The sequence below is a fragment of the Myotis daubentonii genome, chromosome X (assembly GCF_963259705.1).
Source record: "Myotis daubentonii chromosome X, mMyoDau2.1, whole genome shotgun sequence".
Lineage (NCBI taxonomy): Eukaryota > Metazoa > Chordata > Mammalia > Chiroptera > Vespertilionidae > Myotis > Myotis daubentonii.
The window spans coordinates 111,646,208-111,659,830 of record NC_081861.1 but is presented as its reverse complement, the minus strand read 5'-3'; the positions used below and the strand labels follow the sequence as shown (position 1 = coordinate 111,659,830).

Below are 13,623 nucleotides of genomic sequence, written 5' to 3'. Positions count from 1 at the left end.
CCTATCTAATGTTCCTTTCTTTACAAATTTTAAATCTAAATTGAAACAGTCTTTTCATGGGATATTGTTAAAATGTGAAAATTGAAATATGACTTTATAGAATTCTACTGGATATTTTAAAATATGTGTAATTATGTACACCCAAGTATACATGAAAAGAAAGTTTTAGTGATAGGTCCAGTTTTCTTAAACTACAAGAATGTTTTATTAACCTTACTGAGCTCTAAGAATGAATTCAAAGAGCAGAGTTGTTTGAATATAGATATTGTATTATCATCTTCTAATTTAGTAACAAAAAATAAAAATATTTCACTTTGGTTTTAAAATAAGTATTCATGTAGAGATCATAATGGCAACATACATTTTAATTACATTTGGACCTCCAAGTTATAATTCCATCTAGCTTTTCACATTAAGTCCTCAATAGTAATAATCCAAAATATATTGTATGCTTAACATTTTGGGGCACTTTGTTACTTTAGAATAATGAAATAGTATAAATTATTCCAGACTTGAAGAATATACAAATTTATTGAATTATCAAGATATATACATGTTAAAGGATAAATAATATTCTATTCCTTTAACTGTCAATGTGTGTAAAAATTAAAGTTTAGAGTTCAGATAAGGGAAGAGATCAATGTGTTCTAGACCCTGTGGAGGGGGCAGGAGTTATTTGGGTTCTTGAAGGATGGATTGGATTTTGATTGGAAATGATAAGAAGGTGTTTACTCACAGGATACGGCCTAAACAAAATATAGAATGAACGAGATTAAACTGAGTAAATTTAAAGATCTGTTTATCTTTATTCATGAATCAGGCAACATCCCATTTAGCAACTAAAGAGGAGCTCCATGGAGCTGTATAAAATGGAGGGTTTTATAGGCAGAAAGGAGGAGGTGGGACAAGGAAGTGACTGGGAAAGAGTGGATTGTTTGAGGCAAGGTCACCTTTCTTTGGGGGGCAGTAGTGAGGTCTACCAGGTAGATGTCCTCACTAGTGCTGACCAGGAAATTCCAGACTGACTGGTTAGGATTATATTTTTGGGAGAGGCTGAAACTGCAATTAGGTTACTATTAAGTCTCAGTTTGGTGACATGGACTTAGCACAACTGATTCTATTTTGGGCCTATTGTCCCTCTTTCCCTTCCTCACCTCTTCCCTCTCCTTCTTCCTCTCCCCTCTTCTCTCTAACAAATGTGAACAAGTCACATATATGACTAGGTTTCCTGGGTTGAAATTTGGGGTTAGAAATAGACATGGGCTATATTGGGATCTTGAATCAGCATACAAGTCAGCAGTTTACTTCGTGGGTATTATGGGAATAAATGCATTTACTCTTATAATAATGTTGAAGATGGACTGAGAGGAGATGGACTGGAGACAGAGAACACAGAGCAATAAAAATCCAATTTCAATTGGTCAAGGACAAAAGTATTTTCTTTCTAGCAGGTGTAAGGAACCACTTTATATCAACCCACATTCGGGTACTAAATGTGCGTTTGATATAAAGTAGTTAAAGTCACCTTTTCCCACGTGTGACGTTTATATTCTTTTATGTTGGTAGAGTTGTAAAGCTAAAGTGTAATCAAGATTTTGGTCAGAGTTTTTGTATAAGAGAGTTTAAAGACGAACTCTAATAAAAGATTTTGGTTTGGAAGAATAAAAATATAATTCCCATCAGTTGAACAAATTATTGAATCTCCTTAATGAAAGTCACTGGATAGACCCTGCAAGGGGTACAGATATGGTTAAACTTGACTTATGCCTTCAAAGATATTAACCTACTAAGAGTGACAAATACATGAACAAGAGCTGATGCAGAGCAGACAGTGAATGCCATAATAGACAGAAACAATATTCTATGGGAGTCAAAGGGGAGAGAAGTCATTATAATAAGGAAACCAGGAAAAGTTGCATGGGACATTGGTGTTTGACATAGTCCTTGAGAATTTACTGGAGGTTCATAAGAATCTTAAAATATGTTTATTTAGAAAATATAATTCATCATGTTATGATTCTCTCCTTTTTGATTTCCTCAGATATGTTGACTCAAAATATTTATTTTAATTATATAGGTAAAGACATTAAAAAATATCTATCTGCTTATAAACGTAAAGATATCCAAAATCTGATGACTAGAGAAATTGACAATTAACTTAAGTAGATAATTACCAGGCTTTTCCCAGCCAGTTCTAATTCACTAACTTTTATTTTATTTTAAATATATTTTTTATTTCAGAGAGGAAGGGAGAGGAAGAGAGAGATAGAAACATCAGTGATGAGAGGGAATCATTGATTGGCTGCCTCCTGCACATTGGACCAAGACCGTAACCCAGGCATGTGCCCTTGACCAGAATCTAACCTGGGACCCTTCAGTCTGTAGGCCGATGCTCTATCCACTGAGCAAAAACAGCTAGGGCTAATTCACTAACTTTTAATCAGCCTGGATTTACCAGTCACATTAAGTGTCAGAGTGTAAAATTATCACCTTTATTAACGTAGCTATAATGAATTAATACTGATGCTTAGTACTGATCCAGATTTGAATCCTATGAAATTTAGCACTGGATTTATTTATTAGTCTTTATGTTTCTTATTTTTCATGTCCTTTGCAACTGTTGAATCAGCTAGATAAGTTTCTGAGCCATTGTCTTTTCCTGTTGTGGAATCTTGGGAGTTGGACTATACAGTTGTTACATAGTTTCCCTTTCATGACATGCTTTTTATGTTAAGCAAAAATATTCTGGGAATTGTTTGGACTCAGTGTAGAAGGTATTTTCATTTCCATATGGAGATAGATGGATATCAAAATAAATATAATAAACATTTATAGAGGTTATACTACATATAATTCACTGAGTAGTAGGAGAGCTAATGGTGAGTAATTGATCTGACTTTTAAATTTTGTTTGATTTTATCAACTAAGATATTTCAGCCTTAAATAACAGAATTTATGAGTAAAAGTGGTTTAAAAAGAAATTCAATATTTTACATAAGATGAAATCAGGGAGTAGAATATTATAGGGATAGTTATTCAGTTTTTCAACGAAGTTTTCAGAGATTCATTTAGCTCAGGGCTTCTCAGCTTCCCAGCTTATATGTGCACTAACACCCACGAAATCCCTACTGAAATTCTCATGTAATACCATCTCACAGCTCTGCTTGGGGCTGGTTGAGTAGTACCCTTTTATTGTGCTTCTCTTTTTCCTTAAGTTAAACCTTTCTCAGTGGTCCCACAACATATTTCCCATTGCATATCATTGGTCAAAATTGCATCCCATACTTACAGCTAAAGCAATGTTTGATAAAGATAATCGAACACCCACAAAAATTGGGACTTTTAGTAAGGAAGAAAGGAGATCATTGCTGTTGGGAAGGCAATGAACAATGTCCTCTGTGATATCACAGTATGTCAGTGGATAGTGATAGTTATGGCTGGTGTCTAGTTTGAAAGCTGGTGATACCAGATTTCTACTCTAGCATTTTCTCTATTATGATTTTTTTTGGTTTAATGCCCTATCATTTGTTAGTCCAATAAGAAATATTGTCATCATGTGTAAAAATGGATCAGTATAATCAAAGCTCTTCTAGGTTTGACCTATATGGAGAAAATAATGATTATGTATTTGAAAGATACTTCATTCACATGAAAATCTTGTGTTAAGGAAACCTAACTTAAATTAACATGTGGCCTTTTAAGTCTAGGACTGTAGTTAATTTACACTAAAGTGCAAATTGTTATTTAGCTTATTTTAATTGAAATTTATCATGAAGAAAGGTAAGAATGCTCTTTTCTCTGGTTTTCCAGTTTAATATCTTCATTATCAAATATATTTTTTATTTCAAATTTTGAAATACAAGCTTTTGGAATAATTTTTATATTTCTATGTATATCTTTTATGTTGTAGTCACTAAAACACTGTTCAGAATACTTTTATTGACCTCAGACTTGAGCCCAGAGTGTTTTGCCACGAGTGTTCTCCTTTTCCCAACAGATACATTTTCCATCCCCCTAAACAACCTTCTTTGGATCACACCCATAGTCTGGTCCATCTCATAGGGCCCAGCAGAACCATATTCTTCACTTGTGGGGATTAAACTCTGTAATTAATTATTTAGTTTGTTCTTATCTTAAATAACTTCGCTACATCTGTTGACTACGATTGTCTTTATTGAAGAAATGTGGGGCCACAGAACACTGATGAGAAACCTTGGAGTTTTGGCATCTTTCTTAGTTCCTCTCAGGTCATACTCACTAGCAGCTTTCTACCCTGCTGAGGAAGGCCAGTTCTCTTATTTTTTTTACTAACAATCCCCTCCCAGGTTACCTTTATTGGTAGACCTTACCGCTTATTGACAAAACAAGAAAGAATAAACTCTTCTCTCCTTCCAAAAAAAAGGAAAAGAATGTTTTTGAAAATGCGAATTAACAGATGATCTGCCGGGAGCCGGTCCATCCTTGCTGTTTCAAGGGACCTGGCATATATGGCATACGGTTCTTAATATGTTTGCTCACCTTCTTGGCGCTGTGTTTTAACCAAAGTCACCTCTGAGAAAGGTTGAATCCCCAGGTAGGGATTTTCCCCTGAAGTTAGGGAGGGAATAAAACCCCTCAACTAAGTGCCAGGCGGGTAATTAATCCCTTTAACTACGAACAATCATGCTTAAACTACATAATCTTTTCTCCCTGGAATGGAGATAAGAAACGCCCTAACCTTTGTAATAGAGATTGATAGGATTGAATCAACTGGTATAAATACAGTTGTAACAAGACAGAAACACACAGAACTCAGAACACAGAAATCAGGAGACAGAATTCAGAAGACAGAAAGACGCAGAACTTAGAACAGAATCAAGAAGACAGAACCTACACGGAGCCTAGAGACAGAAGAACTTTGCTGGAGAGAGCATGCCGGAGGATCCTGGAGAGGGACTGGCCTCGGAGCCTAGAGACAGAGCCTAGCGGGAGAACATGGCAAGGGATCCTGGACTGAACCTGACTACAGAGATTGGCAGGAGAACCTGACTGGAACCTGGACACTGAACCTGACTGGAGAGCCTGGACAGAACCTGGCTGGAGAACCTAGCGAGGGAACATGGCTACAGAACCTCGCTGGAGATCCGAAGCAGAACCTCTCTGGAGATCCGGGCTAGAGATCCTGGCTAGGTTGCTGATCAACTGAACGCTGTCTCCGTGCCCTTCCTTCTTCGCCGACTCCGTCCACACCTTTGGGGACCCCTGGACCTGCTGGGGCTGGACCCCGGCAATGATCAGATGGGCTATAAAAATTATTCTCTGGTTACTGCTGCCAAATTTTAGAGTCAAGTGTCTTAGCTCCACATAGAGTGAGTAGTCCCCCCCTTATCCACTGGAGATAGGTCCAAGACTCCCAGTGGGTGCCTGAGACCATGGATGCCTGAACATTCTGTATACTAAATACTATGTTTTTTCCTTTACATACATACTTATGATAAAATTTAACATATGGTTTAGGTACAAAGATATTGACAACAATAACTACTAATAAAAAAGAACAGTTTTAATATATTGTAATAAAATTATATAAATATGTTCTCTCTTAGCAAACTAGCACAGATTTATTCCTTCTTAACAATTTCATGGATAGATTCACTTTTATGGGAGATCTAAGTAGCCTCAGTAAAAGGTATTTTTCTTTCTTTATAAAGTTGAGAACACTTACCTTTTCACTTAAAGGAAGCACTTTACAGCTTCTTTTTGGCATATTTAAATTGTCAGCATCAGTACTCTTGTGCTTTGGGGACATTATAAGGTAAAATAAGGGTGACATAAGCACTGTGATACTGTGACAGCTGATCTGGTGACCAAGATGCGTACCACCTGACTAAAGGGTGGGTGGTAAACACAACGTGGAGACACTGGACAAAGGGGTTACTCACATCTGGGGCAGGATTGAGTGAGATTTTGTTACACTAGTGAGAATAGTGCACAATTTACAACTTACGAATTACTCTGGAATTTTCCTTTTAATATTTTTGGACTGCACTAGACCATGGGTAACTGAAACTGTGGAAAGTGAAATGGAGGGTAAGGGGGTGCTTACTGTAACACTATATTTCCGTAGCTCTCACACTATATGCATTTGCAGGCTAGGCCCAGATCATTTTGAGTTGCTAGCCTGGATGTGTGCCATTAAATCATACTATGATCTTCCTTTTATGGAAGATCTCCCTGTATGTGTAGAGAGCTCCCTGTATATTGAAAATGACAGAGTTGCTTGTTTATCAGTAGTATTTTATGTCTTTGAATCATCATCTCAGACCAATCCTAATTCCTTTTTGCTATGAATAATTCTCTCCCACTGCCTCCACCTTGTTCTAGGAGATCAAAGGCACTACATAAACTGATAGAAGGAATCCTTCCTTCTGCTGCTGCTGACTCTACCTTTTAGCTTCAGTATGCATTCTGGCTATATTCATTGTCTCTGCTGTTTTTCCTCTCTAGTCTGGATTTTATCTCAAATCTATTCCAACTACCATCACTATTTTATGTTGTTTATCACTATAATTGCATTTTCTGGCTTACTATAATTTGTCTGTTCTGGGAAAAGTATTTCCCCAACCATCTGCTGCTTGATCTGCTTGAATTGTTGCTCTTGTGTTATTTCTTGTTCAGAAATTAAGTCCTTCATCCTGGCATTCATGCCCTCCACAATGTGGTCTTTGTACTCCTTAGTCTTTTCTTCCACTACCTCTCCTTTCTTATATTATGCATGATTCAAGTTGTACTTCTTCTTCCAAATGAACACTGTACTTTCCTATATCCTTTCCCTATATTTCTTTGTGTTTCTGATAGAATATACCCGTTACTTCCAATTAAATACAGCCTATTTAAAATCCAGCCTTCAAGGTCATCTCATGTATTACCTCCTCCCTTGGGCTTTTGCTTGAAACTCTTTTGCCATCTTTTACATAAATAGTTTGTCTACTTCTCAATTTTTCTTGTACTGCATGCTATGATATTTAATAACTCAGGGATGGTATCTTAGTCACATTAGTCAGTATTTTTAGTGTATAATATTTTTCTGACCTCTGACTAGCCTTTACGGAGTCTTTCAGCTTCTGAGATCATTGTGATACAACATTTCTCATTCATCTTTTAATATTTAGGTTGAGCTCTTCCGATTCAAAGCAATACTTTGTTTGTTGTGTCTATATTTCAGTATCATTGCCCATCAGTAACATTTAAAAAAGTTTTCAAGTATTTCAGCAATTGATGTACTATGCTTTAGTTCTAGTTATATATTTTATCTGTATATCCTCTTATTTATATTTCTCTTCTTTAAAACTAGGCCTGTGACATCTGTGACTATAATCCAATTCTGATGCTCATGCTTTGTGTCTACATGTATGAAAGACTCCCTACATATCTCCCCAAGATGTTGGTGACCTTTCAGTGTACTTTACATGACACTGTGAAGAAAAAGGTAAGGATGTACTTAGGGCCAAAGAATATATAGAGTTAAACACTTAAGAGGGGTTTTAGATATTTTTGTCAACCGCAAATTAACAGAATTATCAATATGATACAATAAGCCTTAGCAAATGTTACTCCTTCAAAACCAAAAGTATAGCAGAATATAAGGGACAGGTTTTGCTTAATAATAATCATCACCTGCAAAGAGATGATGACTCTTTCATGCAGTTGAGGAATGGGGGTTGGGGACATGGAAAATGAAAGTTATATACGTTGAAGGTCAAATCCTATTAGGAAACTTTAAATTCATTTCATATACAAAAGGACTGATACACTAAATAGAAACTTTTTTTATTATTAGTTAAGGTATTACAAATGTGTCCTCATCCCCCCCCATTAACCCCCAACCTCCCCCCCACACACAAACTCATGCTCCCATCCCCCCGTTGTCCATGTCCATTGGTTTGGCTTATATACATGTATACAAGTCCTTCGGTTGATCTCTTCCCCTTACCACCGCCCTCCCCTACTTTCCTTCTGGGGATTGATAGCCTGATCGCTGTTTCTCAGTCTTTGGGTCTGTCCCTTTTCATCAGTCTATGTTGTTCTCTATAATCCACAAATGAGTGAGATCATGTGGTATTTATCTTTCTCTGACTGGCTCACTAAATAGAAACTTTTGACTAAATAGAAAGTTTTGATCTGAATGTGCTTCACTTTCCTTTAGGGGGAGCAGTTTACACATCCAGATGGATTTTTTTTTTCTTTATTGATTAAGGTATTACATATGTGTCCTTATCCCTCCATTGCCCCCCACCCCCCTGTCATGCCCTCACCCCCCTGGTGTCTGTGTCCATTGGTTAGGCTTAGATGCATGCATACAAGTCCTTTGGTTGATCTCTCCCCCTCCCCTACCTTCCCTCTGAGGTTCGATGGGCTGATCAATGCTTCTCTGCCTCTGGATCTGTTTTTGTTCATCAGTTTATGTTGTTCATTATATCCCACAAATGAGTGAGATCATGTGATATTTATCTTTCTCTGACTGACTTATTTCACTTAGCATAATGCTCTCCAGTTCCATCCATGCTGTTGCAAATGGTAAGAATTCCTACTTTTTACCACAGAGTAGTATTCCATTGTGTAGATGTACCTCAGTTGTTTAATCCACTCATCTGCTGATGGGCACTTAGGCTGTTTCTAAATCTTAGCTATGGTAAATTGTGCATCTATGAACATAGGGGTGCATATATCCTTTCTGATTGGTGTTTCTAGTTTCTTGGGATATATTCCTAGAAGTGGGATCACTGGGTCAAATGGGAGTTCCATTTTTAACTTTTTGAGGAAACTCCATACTGTTCTCCATAGTGGCTGCAGCAGTCTGCATTCCTACCAGCAGTGCACGAGGGTTCCTTCTTATCTGCCTCCTCTCCAGCATTTGTCCTTTGTTGATTTGTTGATGATAGCCATTCTCACAGGTGTGAGATGATACCTCATTATTGTTTTGATTTATATCTCTTGGATGATTAGTGACTTTGAGCATGTTTTCACGTGTCTCTTGGCTTTCTGAATGTCCTCTTTTGAAAAGTGTCTATTTAGGTCCTTTGCCCATTTTTTGATTAGGTTGTTTATCTTCCTTTTTTTTTTAACTTGTATGAGTTCCCTTTAAATGTTTGAGATTAAACCCTTATCAGTGATAACATTGGCAAATACGTTCTCTCATGCAGTGAGCTTTCTTGTTGTTTTGTTGATGGTTTCTTTTGTTGTACAGAAGCTTTTTATTTTGATGTAATTCCATTTGTTTATTTTCTCTTTAGTCTCCATTGCCTTAGAAGCTGTATCAGTAAAGATATTGCTTCAACATATATCTGAGATTTTGCTGCCTGTCGATTCCTCTAATATTTTTATGGTTCCCTGTCTTATGTTTGTCTTTTATCCATTTTGAGTTTACTTATTTTTTTATATATATTTTATTGATTTCAGAGAGGGAGGGTGAGGGAGAAAGAGATAGAAACATTAATGATGAGAGAGAATCATTGATCGGCTGCCTCCTGCATGCCCCCCATTGGGGATCAAGCCCACAACCCAGGCATGTGCCCTTGGCTGGAATCAAATCTGGGACCCTTCAGTCCACAGGCTGACGCTCTATTCACTGAGCCAAACTGGTTAGGGCTCTGCTCTGATCTCTATTATCTCCTTCCTTCTGCTCACTCTGGGCTTTTCTTGTTGTTCTCTTTCTAATTCTTTAAGTTGTAGAGTTACATGATTTATTACCATTTTTTCTTGTTTTGTTTTCTTGATGTAGGCCTATAGAGCTATAAACTTCTCTCTCAGGACTGCGTTCACTGTGTCCCATGGGTTTTGGATTGTTAGGTTTTCATTGTCATTGGTTTTCCAGGGTGTTTTTAATTTCTTCTTTACCAGATGGATTTTTTGTTGTTGTTTAATTGAGGATATAGAAAGGGAAGTAATAATGGATGTGCTCTTGACCTGGGTTACCTAATTTTCTCTAAATGATATTATGTAATCTGGATGCACTAAATGTGTTAACAGTGAATTTTTCAAATTTAAGAAAAACAATGGAAACAAAATTTCCAGTCCTATGATAACAAATCTATATAAATAGGTCCATATTTTACAATTGTTCTCTTTGAGAAATATCTTGTCAGGTGTTATTGACCTCAATTTCAGATAATTTGTTTCACATGAACACTTGTAAAGTATCTTCTATCATGCAGTTTTAAATCATTTGCATTTATGTAAGATTGTTTTTATAAAACCTGTAACCAGATTTATAGGTGGGTCCTTGGTTTTTTTCTCAGGACACTATAGGCTGATAAAATCTTATTTTGTAAAAAAGTTATTTTAGTGCTTTGGTCAGATCACATCTATTTCTTTTTCTCATCTATTTTATTTATTCCTCCCCATATTTTTGGGTGTGGGGTCAATTTTACACTTTTGATGCAAAACTCATCCATATTTGGTCTTCACAGTGTATGTCCTAGTGATGTTTGATTTGTAGTTGTAACCTCTTTGAAAAAATATCTGTGACACTATGAGCAATGATTGGTAAGATTCAGTTTAAAAAATCGGGAAAAACTCAGGTTCTTGTCTCAAATTGTAAAGGGCTCAATTTATGGAAAGGAGAGTCATTCCTTTTGATTTTATTTTGTTAGAAAATATTAAGATACAATCCCTTTTATGTAATTTTATTTTTTTCTCTTTTTGTCAGAAAAAGAGAAATAAAATACTTTAGAGAATTTTTCAACAGTATTTACTCTGATAATTCCCTAACTGCATTGATATTTAAGGGATTTGGGTACTAGCTAGCCTAGAACTATAATTATATTGGGGAGGACTTCTGACTTCAAACTAAAAATTTTCATGAATTAGAAATATTATTGCTTAAGCCTGCACAAGATAGAAGGAGTCTGAATTAGATTAAGCAGTGATTTATTACAGTTCGGTATGATTAATAATTTTTAAACTCTGACCAGGTTTGTATTTCCTTATGGCATTTAATTGTTATTTTAAAAAATTAGTTAATGACACTAGCTCATATTTAAACAAATTTTAATCATTATGTTAAAAATCAAATTAAAGCATATTAAAATGGAAACATTTTAATGTTTTAATGATTTCTTTCCAATTTAATTATTTATTAGAAATATTGTTCACAACTGAAGATTATTGATGATATTGTACACGTAAGGCTTTTGTTTTTCAAAAATGTAAGAAACATTTTTTGAAGGAAACAACAAAAATTAAATATAAATGATAAATTAAACATCAATCACAGCAAGCTTTTATTTTAAATTTCATTTAAGAGAAATGGTTAATTTGGAAGTTGCTGGGAAACTTAGACACAGTTTGCCCCCTACATCAACCCATATTCCTTACGATTCACTATAACCATGCATAGTGGTAATTATTAACTCTTCACATCCATTCACAACCTTTTCAATCTTCCAGAATAAAGAAAAATCTCAGGAAATGGCTACTATAATTAAAAAGATATTTCTGTAGCTATATGTCTCAAGTGGAAACATAGAATATTGGAACCATTAAACCATATGGTTATCAATGAAAAAAATGTAGGTTGCAGTGGTTTTTCTGAGACAATTTTAAAGCTATTGACCTTCCCTCCCCTTTTAAATATATTCTTATTGATTACAGAGTGGAAGGGAGAGGGAGAGAAAGAAACATCAATGATGAGAGACAATAATTAATCAGCTTCCTCCTGCACATCTACCACTGGGGATTTAGCCTACAACCTGGGCATGTGCCCTGATCAGGAATCAAACTGTGATCTCCTGGCTCATAGGTTGACACAAAACCACTGAAAAACACTGGTGGGGTTCCCCCCTCCCCCTGCCCCGCCCCCACACACACTTTTTTAAAAACAAACTTTACGCAGAGCTCAATAGATAAAGACTGTCATTACAAAACAGGAATCCAGGTTCCAAAGCTGTTTTTCCTTCCCTCAACAGCTTTCCTCTTTCCCCATGAATCAATTACCACCCCTACATAAAATTAGTTAGGTGGAATACCCTGGCCATAGATGAGCCCAATGGGCTTTGTATTATACATATGATATGACAATAAGAATGAATGTCTTCCTTAAGATCTCAGGGATAGTTATAGAACTTCTAGGACTATAAACCAATAACATTAGGTAATGAATTTATTATTACTTTTAACTATTCCTTCCAGAGAATGGAAATGAACTCTCTGGGACTTAAAATCACTTGGTCTGTTAATTAATTCTTTAGGTACTGATATCTATAAGTAGGCAAGCTACATGAGATCCCAAAATCCTTGGGGTAACTGACTGTAGAAACTTTTCAGCAGCAATATACTTGTCCTGGTAGTTACCAAAGTTTTCGCTGCAATATAAAAGTAGTTTATTTAACCTTTTAACAAATCTCTACCATATTCCTTACGATTCACTATAACCACATATAGAGTTAATTATTAACTCTTGAAATATCTCTGTCTGTGGTTTCTGGACCACCTAACTGCAGTTACCTTTTCTTTACTGTAATTTGGCCAATCCCACATTTGTCCCAGGTCTTATTCCTCTTTTGGCTCAGTACTTTCCATGATAACCTTGTGTCTTCCTAACGTGTTGTTTGTTTTTTTTAAAAATCTCTATTATATTCTACATAAAGACTTGTGTAGTCAAGTTTTCATGAAATACTCTCTAAAAATAAAGTAGCTTATTCTCTAATACTTTCCATCTCTAAGCCTCAGGAAGGACGGGACAGTCAAACCCTAGCTATACTATTGCTTCTCGATGAGGCTACCATCATTTCCAGCCTGGACCTCTGATTTTAAACCTAGAATCTTTATAACTTCCCACGCTGAGCACCTGGAGTATCCTTTTTCTGTAAATTGGATTATTTAAGTTCTATGTTTAAAATTCTCTGAAGATTTCCCTTTGTAATAAGAATAAAATCCAAGTTGCTCACTGTGGACTTCAAATCTTCATGTCATTTCCTTGCTTGAGAGATCCTTTTCCCTGCCTACTCTTGCTAAACTGTATATATGCGATCTTCAAATACAAAGTCTGCTTTCCCTCAGTTAGTGCACATAAGGAACAAATATTTTCATGATTAAAATGTAAAACTCTTTGATTAAAATAAGAAATGTTAAGCCCTGATCAGTTTGGCTCAGTGGATAGAGCATCAGGCCATGAACTGAAAGGTGCTGGGTTAGATTCCAGTCAAGTGCATATACCTTGGTTGCAGGTACAATCCCCAGTAGAGGGCGTGCAGGAGGCAGCTAATCGACATTTCTCTCTCATTGATGTTTCTAACTCTCTATCCCTCTCCCTTCCTCTCTGTAAAAAATCAATAAAAATATATTTTAAAAAATAAGAAATGTTAAGTTGTATATTTTTAAAAATTCATGATCTTATTTTTACTCTCTTGTTCTGCAATGTAGGTTCTAGTGAAAAATTCAACCTCGAAAAGTATAGTGTATAATGCTACAATCATTGGAAGAGATGCCGCTGACTTCACCCTCTTCCCCACAGAGAGTACTGTGACAGTTCCTCCAAAGTAAGTGCTTTGTTTTTTTAAATTTTACTTCATTAAACGTATCAGCCCTAGAAATTTAATGTGCACTATAATTATTAAAAAGTGACCTGGATTTGTTTTTAGTGGA

The 13,623-nt window shown here is 36.0% G+C and overlaps 1 protein-coding gene across 1 annotated transcript in view; it reads left to right on the top strand.

Moving 5' to 3' along the window:
- The window catches only part of CFAP47 (cilia and flagella associated protein 47), a 467,420-nt gene that overhangs the window by 233,113 nt on the left and 220,684 nt on the right, over nt 1–13,623 (top strand). The window contains 2 exon segments of the mRNA XM_059678706.1: nt 7,334–7,468; nt 13,402–13,517. Coding sequence (XP_059534689.1) covers nt 7,334–7,468; nt 13,402–13,517 — 251 coding nt within the window.